At 38.1% G+C, this 14,989-nt stretch overlaps 1 protein-coding gene across 1 annotated transcript in view; it reads right to left on the reverse strand.

The window, feature by feature from the left end:
• Positions 1 to 238: 238 nt before the first annotated feature.
• Positions 239 to 14,989, reverse strand: part of tox3 (TOX high mobility group box family member 3) — a 51,534-nt gene continuing 36,783 nt past the window's right edge. The window contains exons 4-9 of the mRNA XM_067400895.1: positions 11,702 to 11,950; positions 4,768 to 4,797; positions 2,732 to 2,977; positions 2,386 to 2,613; positions 1,987 to 2,067; positions 239 to 986 (exon numbers count right to left, since the gene is read on the reverse strand). Coding sequence (XP_067256996.1) covers positions 240 to 986; positions 1,987 to 2,067; positions 2,386 to 2,613; positions 2,732 to 2,977; positions 4,768 to 4,797; positions 11,702 to 11,950 — 1,581 coding nt within the window. The 3' untranslated portion in view covers position 239. The remainder of the gene's footprint in view (positions 987 to 1,986; positions 2,068 to 2,385; positions 2,614 to 2,731; positions 2,978 to 4,767; positions 4,798 to 11,701; positions 11,951 to 14,989) is intronic.

Genomic DNA, 14,989 nt, shown 5'->3' on the forward strand with positions numbered 1-14,989 from the left:
AGACCTCCCAGTAGCTCAGCCTATCTTATAGACAAAAAATCCAGCTAAGACGCTTTGTCCTTTTAAAACGTATCTCTTATCCATCTAGAACAAAGGACAGTTCTTTGTAAAACATTCGTATTTCTTACACACTTCTTAAGTGCAACTTAAAAAAAGCAACCTTGTAGTGATGCTTTTCAATAACAACTTCCTTCTGCATTTCTCGTGGAGTCGCAACTGCAGGTCCGAGGGCTTTTGGTTCAGTAGATGCTCACTTGCGACAGGACCTGCGCGTGAGCCTGTACCTGCGAGGGGTGAGGTTGAGGCGCGGGAGGGGGCGGCGGGCTGCCGAGAGAGGCTGAATGCGGCGTGCCGGGCGAGTGCTGCACGGGCGAACACTGCGACTGCGGGAGATGCTGCTGCATTTGATGCTGATGCATATGCTGCATCTGCTGCATGTGCTGCATTTGCATTTGCTGCTGCTGCTGCATCTGTTGATGCTGCTGTTGCATGTGGTGCTGCTGAAGCTGCTGCTGCAGGTGATGCTGGAAATGCTGCTGCTGCATTTGCTGCTGAATCTGCTGGTGGTGCATTTGCTGCTGCTGCATTTGATGGTGCTGCAAGTGCTGCTGCATCTGCTGCTGTTGCATCTGCTGCTGCATGGAAGCGTGCCGGGGTTGCATCGGTGGACTCAATTGCGATGACACGCCTGACTGCGGACCACCCGCTCCCATCTGCCCCAGCAGCTGTGACTGAACGCCGCCGGGCGTCATGTTCTGGTGAGCTACCGTGACCGAGGTGACAATCTGGCTGCTGCCGACGCGCATTTGCAGAGGTTTTGGGGCGATGGCTCGAGGCAGGGCCTGCTGGAGCGCCTGTGCCGCAGCAGACATTGAGGGGTGCTGGGACAGAGGTGAAGGCAGCACGAGCGCTGGCGACAGGCTGGTGGAGGCGAGAGTCTGCTGCACTGAGCGGATCGTCTGGGCCTCCGCTGACTCTGCAGCAGCCTGAGACAGAAATAGAGAGCGGTCAGATGAATTCTGGTACTCGACAGATTCTTTCTTTTGTAGTGCCCTCTGCTTTATTAGTGCTGATCTGGTGACTGACTAGACAGAAAAAGCTGTTCAGAGAAAATTGCTGCTGTCTTACATTCAGTGATCTAAAGAACTTGCCAAGAGAGGAATTTATATTATTTAGTAGCCTAGGAAAAGATCTGAAAAAAGACTTGAAATCTTGCACACTGAAAATAACAAACATTACGGTTCGGAGATTCTGAAAGGAAAGAGGGGGGAAAAAAAAGAAAAAAGGCTTGATAAATTTATTCAACCGCTGAATCTAGAGCAATGCGGTGCTGGTGTCATAAATTAAACAAATATCCAGTACTTGAGTTGCTTAGACTTTAGTATACTTGAACAACAATAGTGTTAAACTGTGTGTAAAATTATGTTAATTTTTTACAAGAAACAACAAATATGCAAACGTTCCCAGCTGCCTGGCTGCTACAGCGAGTTAATGAGGCATGATGGATCATAAGAATATCTCATTCTAATTCATTAGCTGTATTTAATGCTATTTTTACATCTCTAATGTGATGGAACAAACACATTCACAGACACGTTTAAGTATGCAAGAGAATTTGGTCTGTGGAAAAATCATATATTTAAATCCTTTCCAGTATGTTTTTAGAAGTTCAATTTGTGAAAATCAATGAAAGTTAACTAATTAACAAAGAAATAAACACTGCTGCTAGAACAACTGCTGTTTTCAATCACCTTTCAGCTGTCAGTTCTACATTTGGTGCTTTCTTTGAAAAGTTTACTGTGCAGAAGGTCTTAACTTTTAAAAGTGGTTAAAGACTCAAGGTGAAAGCTATCGAGCCTGAAAGTGAGCTGAACTATTATTAAGATACTGGTAAACCAAAATATAATAGAAAAAAGGTAGACTGAAAGGGAAAAAAAAAAAAAAAACAGACAGAAGGAAAGCTGTTTAAACAGAAAACATATTCACCTTTGACACAAGGCTAGCGCGGTACGCTGCAAGAGCTTTCAGATACTCCTTCTTAGCTGCTTCTGTTTTGCTTTTGTAAACCTGTGAAGAGCAGAATAAGTGAGGTGTTATAAACAGATAATTAGCAGAACATTGACTGGCAAGCATGCGTTTCACAACAGGGAGAGCCTGCAGGCTTCATCTCAGCCGGTAATAAAAAAAAACTTAAGAAGGGTGAAATATCAAGCAGTCTGTTAAAACACCTGACATGAATCATTTTGTGCAAAAACATGAGTAGAAATTAAGAGCATTTGTTATTCTAGCTCAAAGCAAAGCAAAAAAAAAAAAAAAAAAACTATTAATAATCCATTACATACAGCTCTATTTACAGAACATTTCAGATTGTGAACAGTTTGATACCTGTTTCTGCTCCTCTCCCAGTCCATCCCACATAGAAGCTACTATCTTGGACACTTCTCCAAACGTGGCATTAGGATTCTGGCCTTTAATGGCCGCCTGGGTGTCTCTGAAGAACAGGGCATATGCAGACACTGGTTTCTGGGGTTCATTAGGATCCTTCTTCTTCTTCTTCTTGGGCGTCTTTGGCTTCTTACCTGCGTCAGGGGCGGGACGCTTTTCACCAATCACCTGACAGAGAGAAGGCAACTTGTTATAAAATCTCACAATTTGGATGTGGATTTTGTTTTCGTTTACACATTATGATGAAAACACTGCACTAAACATTTCAGGATTTAATGGTACTCACCCTGTTTCCTTCCTCTTGATCATCTTCATTAATAGAGCTGGATGGAGAGGGCGTGGCCGATTTGCTGGCAGGTGGGGACGGGGATGTGTGAGCAATGTTTGATCCAGTCATATTCAGCCCCAGCTGAGTGTTGATCTGGGACTGGTTGATGGTGCTAAGCTGATTTTGTGACATCATGCCATTGGGGTTGTGCATGCTAATGATGGAGCGCATCACCATGGTGGGGTTTGGAGGATACTGACGGAGGTGGCTTTGACCAACAGCCTACAGAGCAAACAGACAACAAAAACATTTTTAAATATTTGGTGTCAGTAAGACTTTTTTGGAAACACTTTGGTATGGGGAACACATATTCACTATTAATTATGACTTTTGCCTCAATAAACTCTTAATTTACCGCTTATTAATAGTTAGTAAGGTAGTGTTGTTTATGTTAAGGTATAGGGTAGGATTTAGGGAGGCAGAATATGGTCATGCAGAATAAGGCATTAAAATGTGCTTAATAAGTGCTATATGAAAGCTAATAAGCAACTAGTTAAAAGTGAATTGTTCCCCATACTAAAGTGTTACATTTGTTTGTTTGTTTTTTTGACAGAAATTAAAGGGATAGTTCACCCAAAAATGAAAATTCTGTCATCATTTACTCAACCTCAAGTTGTTGAACACAAAAGGAGGTATATTTTTAAGAGTTTCGGTAACTAAACAGTTGACAAAAATACTATGAAAGTCAATGAGGCTCATCAACTGGTAATTGACATTCTTCAAAATATTTCCTTTTGTAGTAAATAATGAAAGAATTTGCATTTTTGGGTGAACTATCTCTTTAATATGTTTATTCAGTAAGGATGCATTCATTTGACCAAAAGTGACTGCTAGGAAATATTGCTACAGAACATTTATATTTCAAATAAATGCTGGTCTATTGAACTTCAGCTTTGCCATCACAGGCATACATTATACTTGCAGACAAAAGGTATTTTAAATTCTAATAATATATCACAATATTGTGAAATATTGCAGACTGTGAATAATAACAGATGGCGTTTTATTTTTTTTTTATTTAGGCAAATTGGCCGTTCATCAGTTATTGACCAAAACATAAAAAAAAATATTATCAGCTTATTTGTATTAGCCAGAGTTTTAATATCTATACATACCTAGTTTAGGGGTAAAGTTAGGGAACATTTACTTAAACAAATAAACAAACAAACAAACAAACAAAAACAACAACAACAGAAGCTAATACGGTATGCAGGAGCCTGATGCATTTGACTGAACAGAGGGTAAAATTATAGCAATTGAGAGTCTCCAAAAACAAGTGCAGATTACAGAGCAAAGTCAACTCAACAGCTCGAGTTCATTTGATCTTCTTTGTTCAATTTTTTTCATCCTACATCAACTCCAATCCTCTCTTTCCATCTGGTATTCAGAGTCTCAAACTCAATATCTGTATGTGTCAACACATCATAAAGCTGTGCACCTGGCCTTATTGGCCAGACCTCCTGAACCCTCTCCCCTAGTACAATATTCTAACACCTTCCGTCACACAGAGATTACATTCTCTTTGTATTAATTCCCTGGGCACGCGCAGCTTTATATCAAATCTGTGCCTTATCAAAAACACAATCTACAAAACAATAGCTGTTTTCAACATCTGGTACTGGAAAATATGCCGTATTGTTTTTGTGTGTGTTGTTTTGTTTTGTTTTTTAAAGAGACACTGGTAAAGAATGAATCAAGAGATAAGTAAAAGGAAAAACAAAAGAAACATTCAATAAATGACAGAATTACACCCTCACAAAAACAACAACAAAAAAATATTTGCATTAATTTCATCGCTAGAATGCAGTGACAGAGCCAGCAGCAGTCTTTGTGTCAGACCTGTCTACTGTGTTCATTAGTCATGACCATCTGCGTCTAACACTTCCAGACTAACAGCCACTGATGCCTCCTACAAATCTCTCTGAAATCACTACAGCCTTCTCTAAGCATCAGTAATGTAAAGAGCAGAGAAAATCAGAGATGTAAGGCAGCATTTCAGTCTCTGACTGGTCTTTGTGTTCTGGCTTACTCCCCCATGTGAATACATTGACATGATCAATGATTTGAACATGTAACATTCGTCAGACGACCATATGCCCACTCTTTTGATTTTTTTTTTTTTTTTTCCTCTCCATGTACTGACTATGTTGGTGAATAAGGTCTCAGAAACTATCAATCAGAACTAGTCTTTAGTTCCAGGATCACTTTGATCCGGTCGCACAAAGCAGAACAGATGTAGAACCAATTCCCACCGTGAATTATGAAAAAATGGCTGTGATTTATCTTGAAGGATCTAATGATTTGACAACATTATCTTCCCAATTCCCAATGATCAAACAGCAGAAAATGAAAAACACGAGAAGATTTTGTGTAAAATAGATATTTATGTGTAGAATCGGTACATGGAAAAGAAAGAATGATGAATGGACCATTCAAACTAAACCTGCAAAAAACAGCAGTCAGCTTCTGCTAATAGCAGCTTTTGTAGGCAATGAAAGAAATGTGATTTCTGCTGTCAGAGTGGTTTAGCTGGTAGAATGAGGGAGTCAGTATCCGATCTGTTTATTTATGTCCCTGCTGCACACCCTCCATTTGCATTTTGATTGGAACATTGTCTGCTGACACACAGCTCACATCTACACAGATGCTTTTGATAGTCTTCATAAATCTGTAAATAACTTCTTATCTGAAGAGCAAAGAGGCCAGATGTGCCCTCTCCTCTCCTCTGTGTGTTTGCGTGTGCTTGTGCAAATGTTGCTATTATTCCAGCAATCAGCCCATCTCGGCTGACTGTATTCCAGCAAAAAAACAACCTTTTTCCTTCTCATCTCTTTATTCCCCAACATACTTTACAACAAGCACAAAAGCTTCCAACATTAAAAGCTGCCGAAAAGAGATGCTGACCAAACAGCTACACCATACAACGAGCCTCTTGTCCAACACACTGAGACGTTTAATGGATGACTGTTTGGTTCTGCCTCAAATCGTATCCTCACCCCTTTCATCAAAAGCAGGAACCACAACTAAACAGTCAAGAAAATATACCGGGGGTGGGGGGGGGGGACCTCTTTTTCCAGCATGTGTTCATAACCATAACATAACCAATACTGCTTTCAGACGATCGGGATAAGAATCTGAAGATGCCGTGTCAATGGCTGAGAGTCTCGGGTCTGCTCTTTAAGATACAGGCCTCAGGATTCTGTGGGGGGTTGGAAAGGAATTGGAGAGTTTATTAAAAGCAGCTTGGTATGAGCTGTTCCATGCTGAAAAGAATGTTAACAAGTTCAATTTTCATTCAATCTTTCTGCAGAGCTCTTGGAAATGTTCCATAACAGAAAAAGGAGTAAAATCATCTATATGGTAATTATAAGGATGAATCTTACAAGTTTGGCCAGTGTGAAAAGGTCAGCTCTATTATGAATAGTTTATCAGCCCCCAGCACATATTCACAGCTGCACTGGAACCTTAACCAACATGCTGCTTTATTTTTCAACCATTTATGGGCACCTGCATAACTGGCTCCTCGAGGAAAAAAAAAAAAAAAAATAAGAAAATGGAATTTTGAATGCTTGCAGAGACCATGGTAGCGTGAAGATAAATTGTTTTCTACTCTTATTTCTCCTCCACCTACTTACTCTCCCTCTCTCGCTCCATCTACAAAACACACACACATTCTCTCGTTTCATGCAGCTCATATACTGTTCATGCTCAATGCACCCTGTACGAATTGTCCCCTCTGAAAAAAAAACAAAACAAAAAAAAAAACAGTCCAAAACATTGTTCCAATGCCTTAAAAAAAGGACTAGTCTACAACCTTCCTCTGTTCTCTCTCATCTTTTTTTCTTTCCTTTTCCCTCCCTCCACCTCTCCCATTGCACTATGGGTATTTAAAACTTGTTCAACATGATTTCATTTCATTTCAAGTACTGGCTGAGAAAACTAAATTACAAAATCAATCACATAGAAGGTCAGGCTAAGACTTCATTACAAGTATTGCATGCCTGCATGAATATCTTTCATTTCTTACTGGTCCAATATGTCACAAAGGCTGTCTGACAGAAAAAAAAAAGAGAAGAAAAAGAAAAACATGAAGGTGAAGTGAAAAAAAAAAAAAATCCACTTTCAGAGATTGATGTACAACTGATGTCACAACTACTCAGCTTGGAGATAAGATAACAGAAACGTGTAAAGAGAAAGAGTAGGGGAGAGAAGAAAGTGTGAGCGCGTGTGTTTGGTGTTGGAGGAGAAGAAAAATATAGTTTCTGCAACACTGGTCATATTTTCCATTTTATTCACAGACACAGCAGTCAGACCCTCATCGGTTTGTGAGGGATCGTGTTTTAAAGCTCCATCATTGTTGAGTGCTCCGATTTCTTACACCTGCTTTATAAAAATGCACTGCCATTTTAATAAACCATAATTATATATTTTGATTCACTGTTAACTATTTATTTATATTCATACATACTATAATCATACATTCATTGGACCCACTTTATATTAAGTGGCCTTAACTACTATGTACTTACATTTAAATTAACCATTTTGATACAATGCACTTATTGTGTACATACATGTTTTTACATTGTAGTTATATTTTTAAAACACCTGCATGTAATTACATCTGTAATTAATTTCTGTAATTGCATTTATAATTACTCTGTTGACCCATCCCTTAACCCTTACCCCCACCCTTAAACCTACCCATACCACCAAACCTGTACCTAACCTTACCCGTATCCCACCTCAATAGCAGCACAAGTGTTTCACAATTCAATATGAACCCAATAAGTACATTGTACTTATTTTTTGATGTAAGTACATAGTAGTTAAAGCCACTTAATATAAAGTGGGACCCATTCATTTATAGTCTTTACAAAACACTAATGCACAGAACTATGCATTGTATTGCAATGTATGATTTGTATGCATAACAAAAGAATGTCAACAAATGGAGTTAACTGTTTCTGTTGCTTTTCTGTTCATGCCCAGTGTTTCAAAAAAAAAAAAAAAAAAAAAAGATAAAAGATAACCTCCAAGAACAAAATGGGAATGCTAAAGCTGCTGTCCACAACCTCCGAGAAGATCTCCCCCAAACTTAAGTTTAATTAGGTGATCAAATAATTTGCTTCTTCATCGGTTTCCGTCTACTCTGAGATCCAGTCAGAACCCAGATTCTAACAAGACTCCAACGAGATGCAGGAGCTTGTTAGGAGAACAGATTAAATAAATAATGACTTCACATTCTGAATCCCGCCAGACTTCTTCACAGCTGAGAAATGGATTTTGCCGAGTTGCGGTCGGCCAGCAGCATCTGTGGCTGATTTTGCCTGACATACGTGGAGCATTAGAGGGAAGGAATTAGAGGAATAGTTGGCTTCAATGCAGAAACACAAAGGGCAGATGAAACTAATACAGGTACGCTGTTCTGTTTAGTTGGGTTGCAGTGGATTTTTAGAGGTAATGTGTACATTTTCCTGACATATACATTCTTCTTTTAGTCCCTTGCTGCCCATCTGTTTTAAATATTACATAAATTGGATCCCAAAATTTTTATTATTTTAATATGTAATTAAGATATATATAATTTTGCTCTTATTTATTGGTCTGTCTTCCTGCATTAGATGTAAAATCGAATTATGAAATGCTTCAAAATGACTGAAGGACAATGTTGGAGGTTATAGTGCTAACTTCCGCTAGCCCTTACTGAGTCCTTTAGAAATGTGAGGCATTGAGTCAAAGGCACGGCACTGTCTGTACCAGTCCCAGAGAGCAGGACAAACTGAGATCAATTCCATTAAGAGGAGAGAGACAGAGTCTTTCAGGAGGACAATGAGTGATGAGCGATAGAAAAGAATCAGAGGGATGGTCACAATGCCACCGGGCACAGAGCAGAGTGCCCTCATTCTCCCCCAAACCCACTAATATAGTCCCTACACAATCAGAACCACTGTCCACAGAAAGAGTTGCTAAAGAGGAATAATGTTGGAGAATCAAATCTAATCCCTTCACAGCGCAGTGAGAACAGGCCGTGTTGTAATTGTGTCAAGGTTCCGTTTTTTCTTCCAGATGCATACGAGCTTAACTGACCATGAAATGAAAATTCTTTAGGCAAAAAGCCTTCCAGCAGTCACTTATGCAGCACAGATATTTTAAAAGCTGCAATTATTTTACTTGCCAGCAGCATGGATGGCCAGGAAGGGAGCAATAAAATTTGATGGTGCCTATCTATATTGGAATGTAAATAAAGATATATTAGTCCACATATACATATACCACTGTATGTTTAGGGAAAGTGAACAACTATGCAGAATGAAAATAACAAAAAGTAACATCAAAAGCCTGCCACACATCATCTGCTGCTGGCTAATGTCACTTTGTGTCCTTTTATGTATTCAAACTTCTCTGATAGTGATTTCATTTCTATTATAGCAGCTTTAATACACCTAGTCTAGCCAAGGCATTTTCAATGTTTCCTCTTTGGTGAATCCATGTCTATGGCATTTAGGGGCCATTTCTCTGAATTAACAGCTATAAAAGCTTGAAACATGATTATTATGAAGCAAATGCTTGCCTGGACCTTTATTTTACCATAAATGTGAGTCATCACAGCGAGACAAGGTTTATTAATAAATAAAGCTATTCCGCTAAGCAGACCAATTTTATTCCATCTAATGTCTGTTAAAAAGTCTGCTGTCTTTTTTAAAAAAACAAATGTTCTGTCACCATTTACTACTCCTCATGTCATACAAAGCACATTCAGTATTTATTTCTTCCATGGAGCACAAAAATCACAAAATTTTAAAGAATATACTGGTCACTCTTTTTCACAAAGTTACAATAAATGAGTTTTGGAGCTGTCAATCTTCAAGAAGTTTGGAAAATTACCATTAAAGTATCACAATAAATAAATAAATAAAGTGGTTCTTTTAACTCTGAAGCTATCAGTGTAAAAAAAAAAAAAAAAAAAAAAAAAGATTGTAAAAATGCTACTGTGAAAAACAGTTAATTGGTTTACAGAAATTTTCCATACTATATACAGGGGGAAAACTGTAATAGATCTAACGGTACAGTTTTGGGAAGTGAAAAACAACAAGTCATTGTATAATTTACAGGGAACAACTGTAAATTGACATTCCCACAATTCCCTGCATGCCACTTCACATTTGATGTATTTTCGTTGAAATAACTCTGTTTCTTCTTCGTTTTTCTTAGCTTTTTAAATCTGTTATGTACATTAGGGTTTTATGTTACATTTAATGTTGTTAAATTAATGTTTATTGCATTTTTTAAATTTCATGGGTGTTAAGGCGGGTACACACTGTGCACTTTTGGCCATGATTTGGTCATCTGAGATAAATTTTGAGAATCCTAAACGATTCTTATAATCCTAGGCAAAAATCTGTAGTCTTTGATCGCTAGTTTGACATTTCACCGACAGCCGATTAATGGCCACTGTGATCAAATTTTACCTCAGACGAAATTCTGGCAGTGTCAGAAGATTTGGCGCACAGTCCTGCAGTGTGCGACTTCTCCTGCGTCAAACATCAAAATGTCTTCGTTTTTCAAGATAAGCCATGATCAAAATTAACGCTAGAGATTTCTTTGTTAGCCACCATTTCAGTCCCGCGTGTAATGCAGATCACTGTCACCGAACGTGTATGGGTTGATGATGTAAATCTCCGGACAAGTTTTGAAGCTCACATCCATTTTTACCCGCATCTTGACTGTCATACAGTCTACATATAGGACAGCTGAGTTCACACAGTGTGACATGAGGATCATGTTCGTACAGTCTGAAAAGCAACAATCATAAAGGACTATTATAAATCGCACAGTGTGCACCCAGCTTTACCATGATGATGTTTAGTGTTTGTGTGAATGACACTGTGTGAACCCTCCTTAGCTTGTGGACTCTCATCACCACTGTGTTTGGTAGTTGTCAGTGTATTACAAAAGGTACAAAACCGATATTAGTACTTCAATAGGTTTGTAAATTAACATTATATCAGTTAATGTAATATGTTTTTTACCGTAAATTTAACAGAAATTTTTTTTACAGTGTGTAAAATAAACAGTTATGAACTGTAATTATTACAATATAAACCTTTAAATTATATGGCTTTGAACTGTAAAATAGACAGTAAACTAAGTGCTGTCCCTCAAAACCTAAAACATTGCTACCGTATTTTTTACGGTAAAGTTCTGGCAACCATTGCTGCTTTTTTTCTACCGTAAATTTCACAGGGATTTTTTTTAGAGTGTAAAATAGCTTTGTCTGATGAACAAACCAAACCTGAAGTTGTTAATGATAATTTTCTAATTCAGTGAGCTGGATAACCATTACTACCAGATCATAGAATCAGTGAGTTGAACGTGAGAACCGAATGAGTTCGATTCTTGAATGAACTGGACAAACTGATTCAATGAAGAGATGAACAATTTTAAAATGAATCAAACATTGTCTAATCAACTCACCAAGTAGGGCTTAGGAAGAGCTTTGAAATTTAAAGCGCATTGATAATAGAGAATTCACTTTCATTCAAATGGAAAGAGTGGCCAGGATATTACCTTTTGCATTCCATGGAAAAACATGAAATTATGTCAGAATTTTTATTTATGGGTGAACCATCCCTTTAAGGCTTTGTCTACAAACCAGTTTTATAACACTGACACGTAACATCAGGCACCTTGATTTGTTTTGCGCATAACACCTTTGGCAAACTAATTTGCATTTAGAGGAGGAAAACTACCTGGATTTAAATCTGCACCTAAATACAGGTGAAGCTAAAAGCTAAACGTAACTGCCAGGGAATGATGATGTGGAAATTTAATTTGTGGAATGTGTTGCCTTTGTATAACAACTGCCTTCAACATCTGTAAACAATAAGATTTTTAAGATGTTCAAGCAAATAACATGACACTTACCCCGGGATGTCCATTGTTAATTTGTCCTTCCTGCTCCATCATATTTCTGGAGATGGTGATCGAGGGCAGCTCCAGGCTCTGAGGTGGAAACTGCGGGGTGAACGACCCTCGCTGAGAGTTGGGGTGGTCAGGTAGCCCGGGGAAAGGTGAGTCCACCTCCTGGAGGCCCATACCAGGCTCGGTCTCAGGAGGAGGGGTGATGGGGGGTATTTCGAACTCTTCGTCACCAAGACTCGGAGTATGAAATGTCTAAGGAAAAGACGAAGGAGAAAATCAGGGATTATTTTTGTGCAAAATTTGGACATAGTTGAAATCTTGAAATCTTCAAGTTCTTAATGCTGTAAATCACTGTAAAAATTAAACAAAACCTACTTATAAGCTGAAAACATTTAATCTCAGAGCTGTGAAATATCTGTTGAAGAAGAGATATGAACACCTATTTAATACTTGTACAAGTAAATGTTTATTCTGACTCACACCATTACATTTTCCATTAAACGGGATGTGAAAAACAAGAAATGCAATATTGTACTATCATCACACTAGCAGGAGGACAAAATAAAAGTTGCTTAATCTGAGCTAAATGATGTTGGCTGGAGGAGAAAAGGAGTGCAGGGAGTGATGGGCTTAGAGAATATTCACACAGATTATTTTAGCTGTCCAGAAGTGTCGTATTTTGTTCTTCTCAGTTGTACCAACAAATCTGCTCATCAAAGGACCAAATCCCTCTGCCTGTGAATTACATTATCGTCACACTTAATTTGCTTATGTTGACTACCTGCTCTGGCTCCTCCTCTTAGAGGAATTCACTGACTTCCACTCCTCTCTCTTTCTTATTGTTTCTCTCTCTCTCTCTCTCTCTCTCTCTCTCTCTCAATTTTTTTTTTTGCTGTATGTATTCAGAACCTCTCGTTTCATGTTCAATCTTGTTCTCCATCTTCACTTTAATAATCTCAATGTTTTTCCTTCACTACCTCGAAAAAAACATCATGTCATGTCAACACATCATTCATCCTCTGAAGCAGTTTGTCTTTCTTTCTGCGATCACTTTATATTCATGTTCTTACTTTCTCATTCTCAACCTTTTTCTTTCCAGTTTTTACTTCTCTTTTGTAAATGAATTATGTGTGCAGGGAATATGCCAACATTTTTTTTATTATTATACTAATGTTTTTTTTTTTTCTCATTTTAGTGCAAAGACACATTTACACACACACACACACACACACACACACACACTACGGTGAGACTTTCCATTGGCTTCTATTTTTTATATTGAGCTAATGATATTTTCAACCCCCTACACCTAAACTAAACCCTTACAAAAACCTTTTTTTTTTTTTTTTTTTTTTTTTGCATTTTAGATTTTAGTCATTTTTTGGTACTTTTATTAAGCAATTTCCCTTATAGGCCATTGGCTGGTCATAATGTAGGTGATTTTAGGCTTCCTTTAAGGGACATTTGGTTCTCACAGTGTAGGCAAAACCTGACCACCATCCCCCCTAACCACATCTACACACACACACACACACACACATATATATAGAGAGAGACTCAAAGCTCATTCAATGCCTGTATGATGAGATCCAGCTGAGGGGGTAAGGCTAATAATCAGGTCTTTTTTGTCACCTCTCCCTCTTATTTCATTTTTTATGTGGCTCCATTCCAGCATTTAACTTGCAGCATTTTTTCCACAGCTGTGAGCAGTGGATCTTGTAAAGGCAGTAGTGTGTTTTGTCATTGTGAGGGCCAGGGGCTTGCAGTGCCTAACACATGTTCACATTACCTCCAAATAAAGCCATTAGTGGCCAGCACAGCTCTGTTTCCCAGTTCTCCATTAACACACAAGCTACAAACTCATTTTCCTTCCCTGTGGCATTGCAGTGGTTAACAGTGTGTTAATCAAAACAGCAGCGTTGAGGCATAAATAATAAAAATTGTGTCATGAGAGAAGAACGCTTCAAATATCATGCACATGACAGTGATCACAGGACATCACATACACTGAATTTAAGGGCCAACAGGGAAGTTAAAGAGAGAAAAAGAGAGGAACTAAAAAAAATAAAAAATAAAAACATGCAAGATTGATAAAATGAGAGGGAAACAGGACGAATGAGGGATAGCAAAGCAGAGAAAACAGGAAGAGAGAGGACGAGAGTGGTGCTCTTTTCATTTACTTTACTTCATGACCTTTCTCTATGAATAAGACCTGCAGTGCCAGCATGTTTTCACAGTACAATACCGCAGAGAAAAAGAAAGAGTGAGAAGGAGAGAGAGGGGGAGAGAAAGAGCGAGTGGCCCGACCTAAATGTCCTAACAACACACAGCTGTGCTGTAAGATCTGATACGACATTCAAAGATCAAATGTGAGGTACATATAGTCCCTTTTTCATCTTTTTCACATCAGAGCATAACTAAAATGACACTGACCTTTACAAATAACAAAACAAAACACTGAATACCTGACTGAACACAATGAGACAAGAGCGAGAGAAGCCAGAGATTAAATTAACATCTGCTCTCAGAGACAGTGAGGTGGTTGGTGTGTGTGTGTGTGTGTGAATAAGAACTGAGATGTGTTTGTATCATGTCTGATGTACAGAAGCTGTCAGCTGTCAGTGTAAGGCTGGTGTTGTGGGATGAGGTGGTATGTCACTGGAGAGTGTATTTGTGTGCGTGTGTTGAAAGATCAGGTCAGTGGTCAGTATGAGTAAATCTTCAGGTCAGGTGGAGGAAAGCACTGTTTTTAAGTGTGTTCACACTTATTTGTTTTGCGTAAGTGATCTTGGATCGGTTTGACTTGTATGAGAAAATGTCAAACAAACAAACTCATTCCTCTCTAAAGTAAACTAAACTCTAAATATCTCATTTAAAAAAAGAATTGAGAGTGGACTGAGACACTTTAAACACTAAAGTTGACTAAAACATTACTGACATTACTTTAAATTTCAGAGTAAATGCAAGTACAACCAGGTTCATTTTCATTTGGGCCACGTTTTGGTCCACTTAAAAGATGTAGTCTTTGAACACACCAAACTCTGTGTCCTTGTTCAAAAAAAAAAAAAAAAAAAAAAAAAAAAAATTTTTTATTTTTTTTTTATACATTTTTTTAATTGATCTTTAGGCATTAATAATAAAACATCCTGTATTTTTTTATACCTTAAAATAAAAAAATATGAACACACACACACCACTTTATATGAATATGTTTAGAGGCAAATTTCGGCAAACACAATTGTGATAAATTAATCATGTTTATTACAAAAAACATCACAAGATTAATCATGA

Source organism: Chanodichthys erythropterus, chromosome 11 (genome assembly GCF_024489055.1).
Source record: "Chanodichthys erythropterus isolate Z2021 chromosome 11, ASM2448905v1, whole genome shotgun sequence".
Taxonomy (NCBI): Eukaryota; Metazoa; Chordata; class Actinopteri; order Cypriniformes; family Xenocyprididae; genus Chanodichthys; species Chanodichthys erythropterus.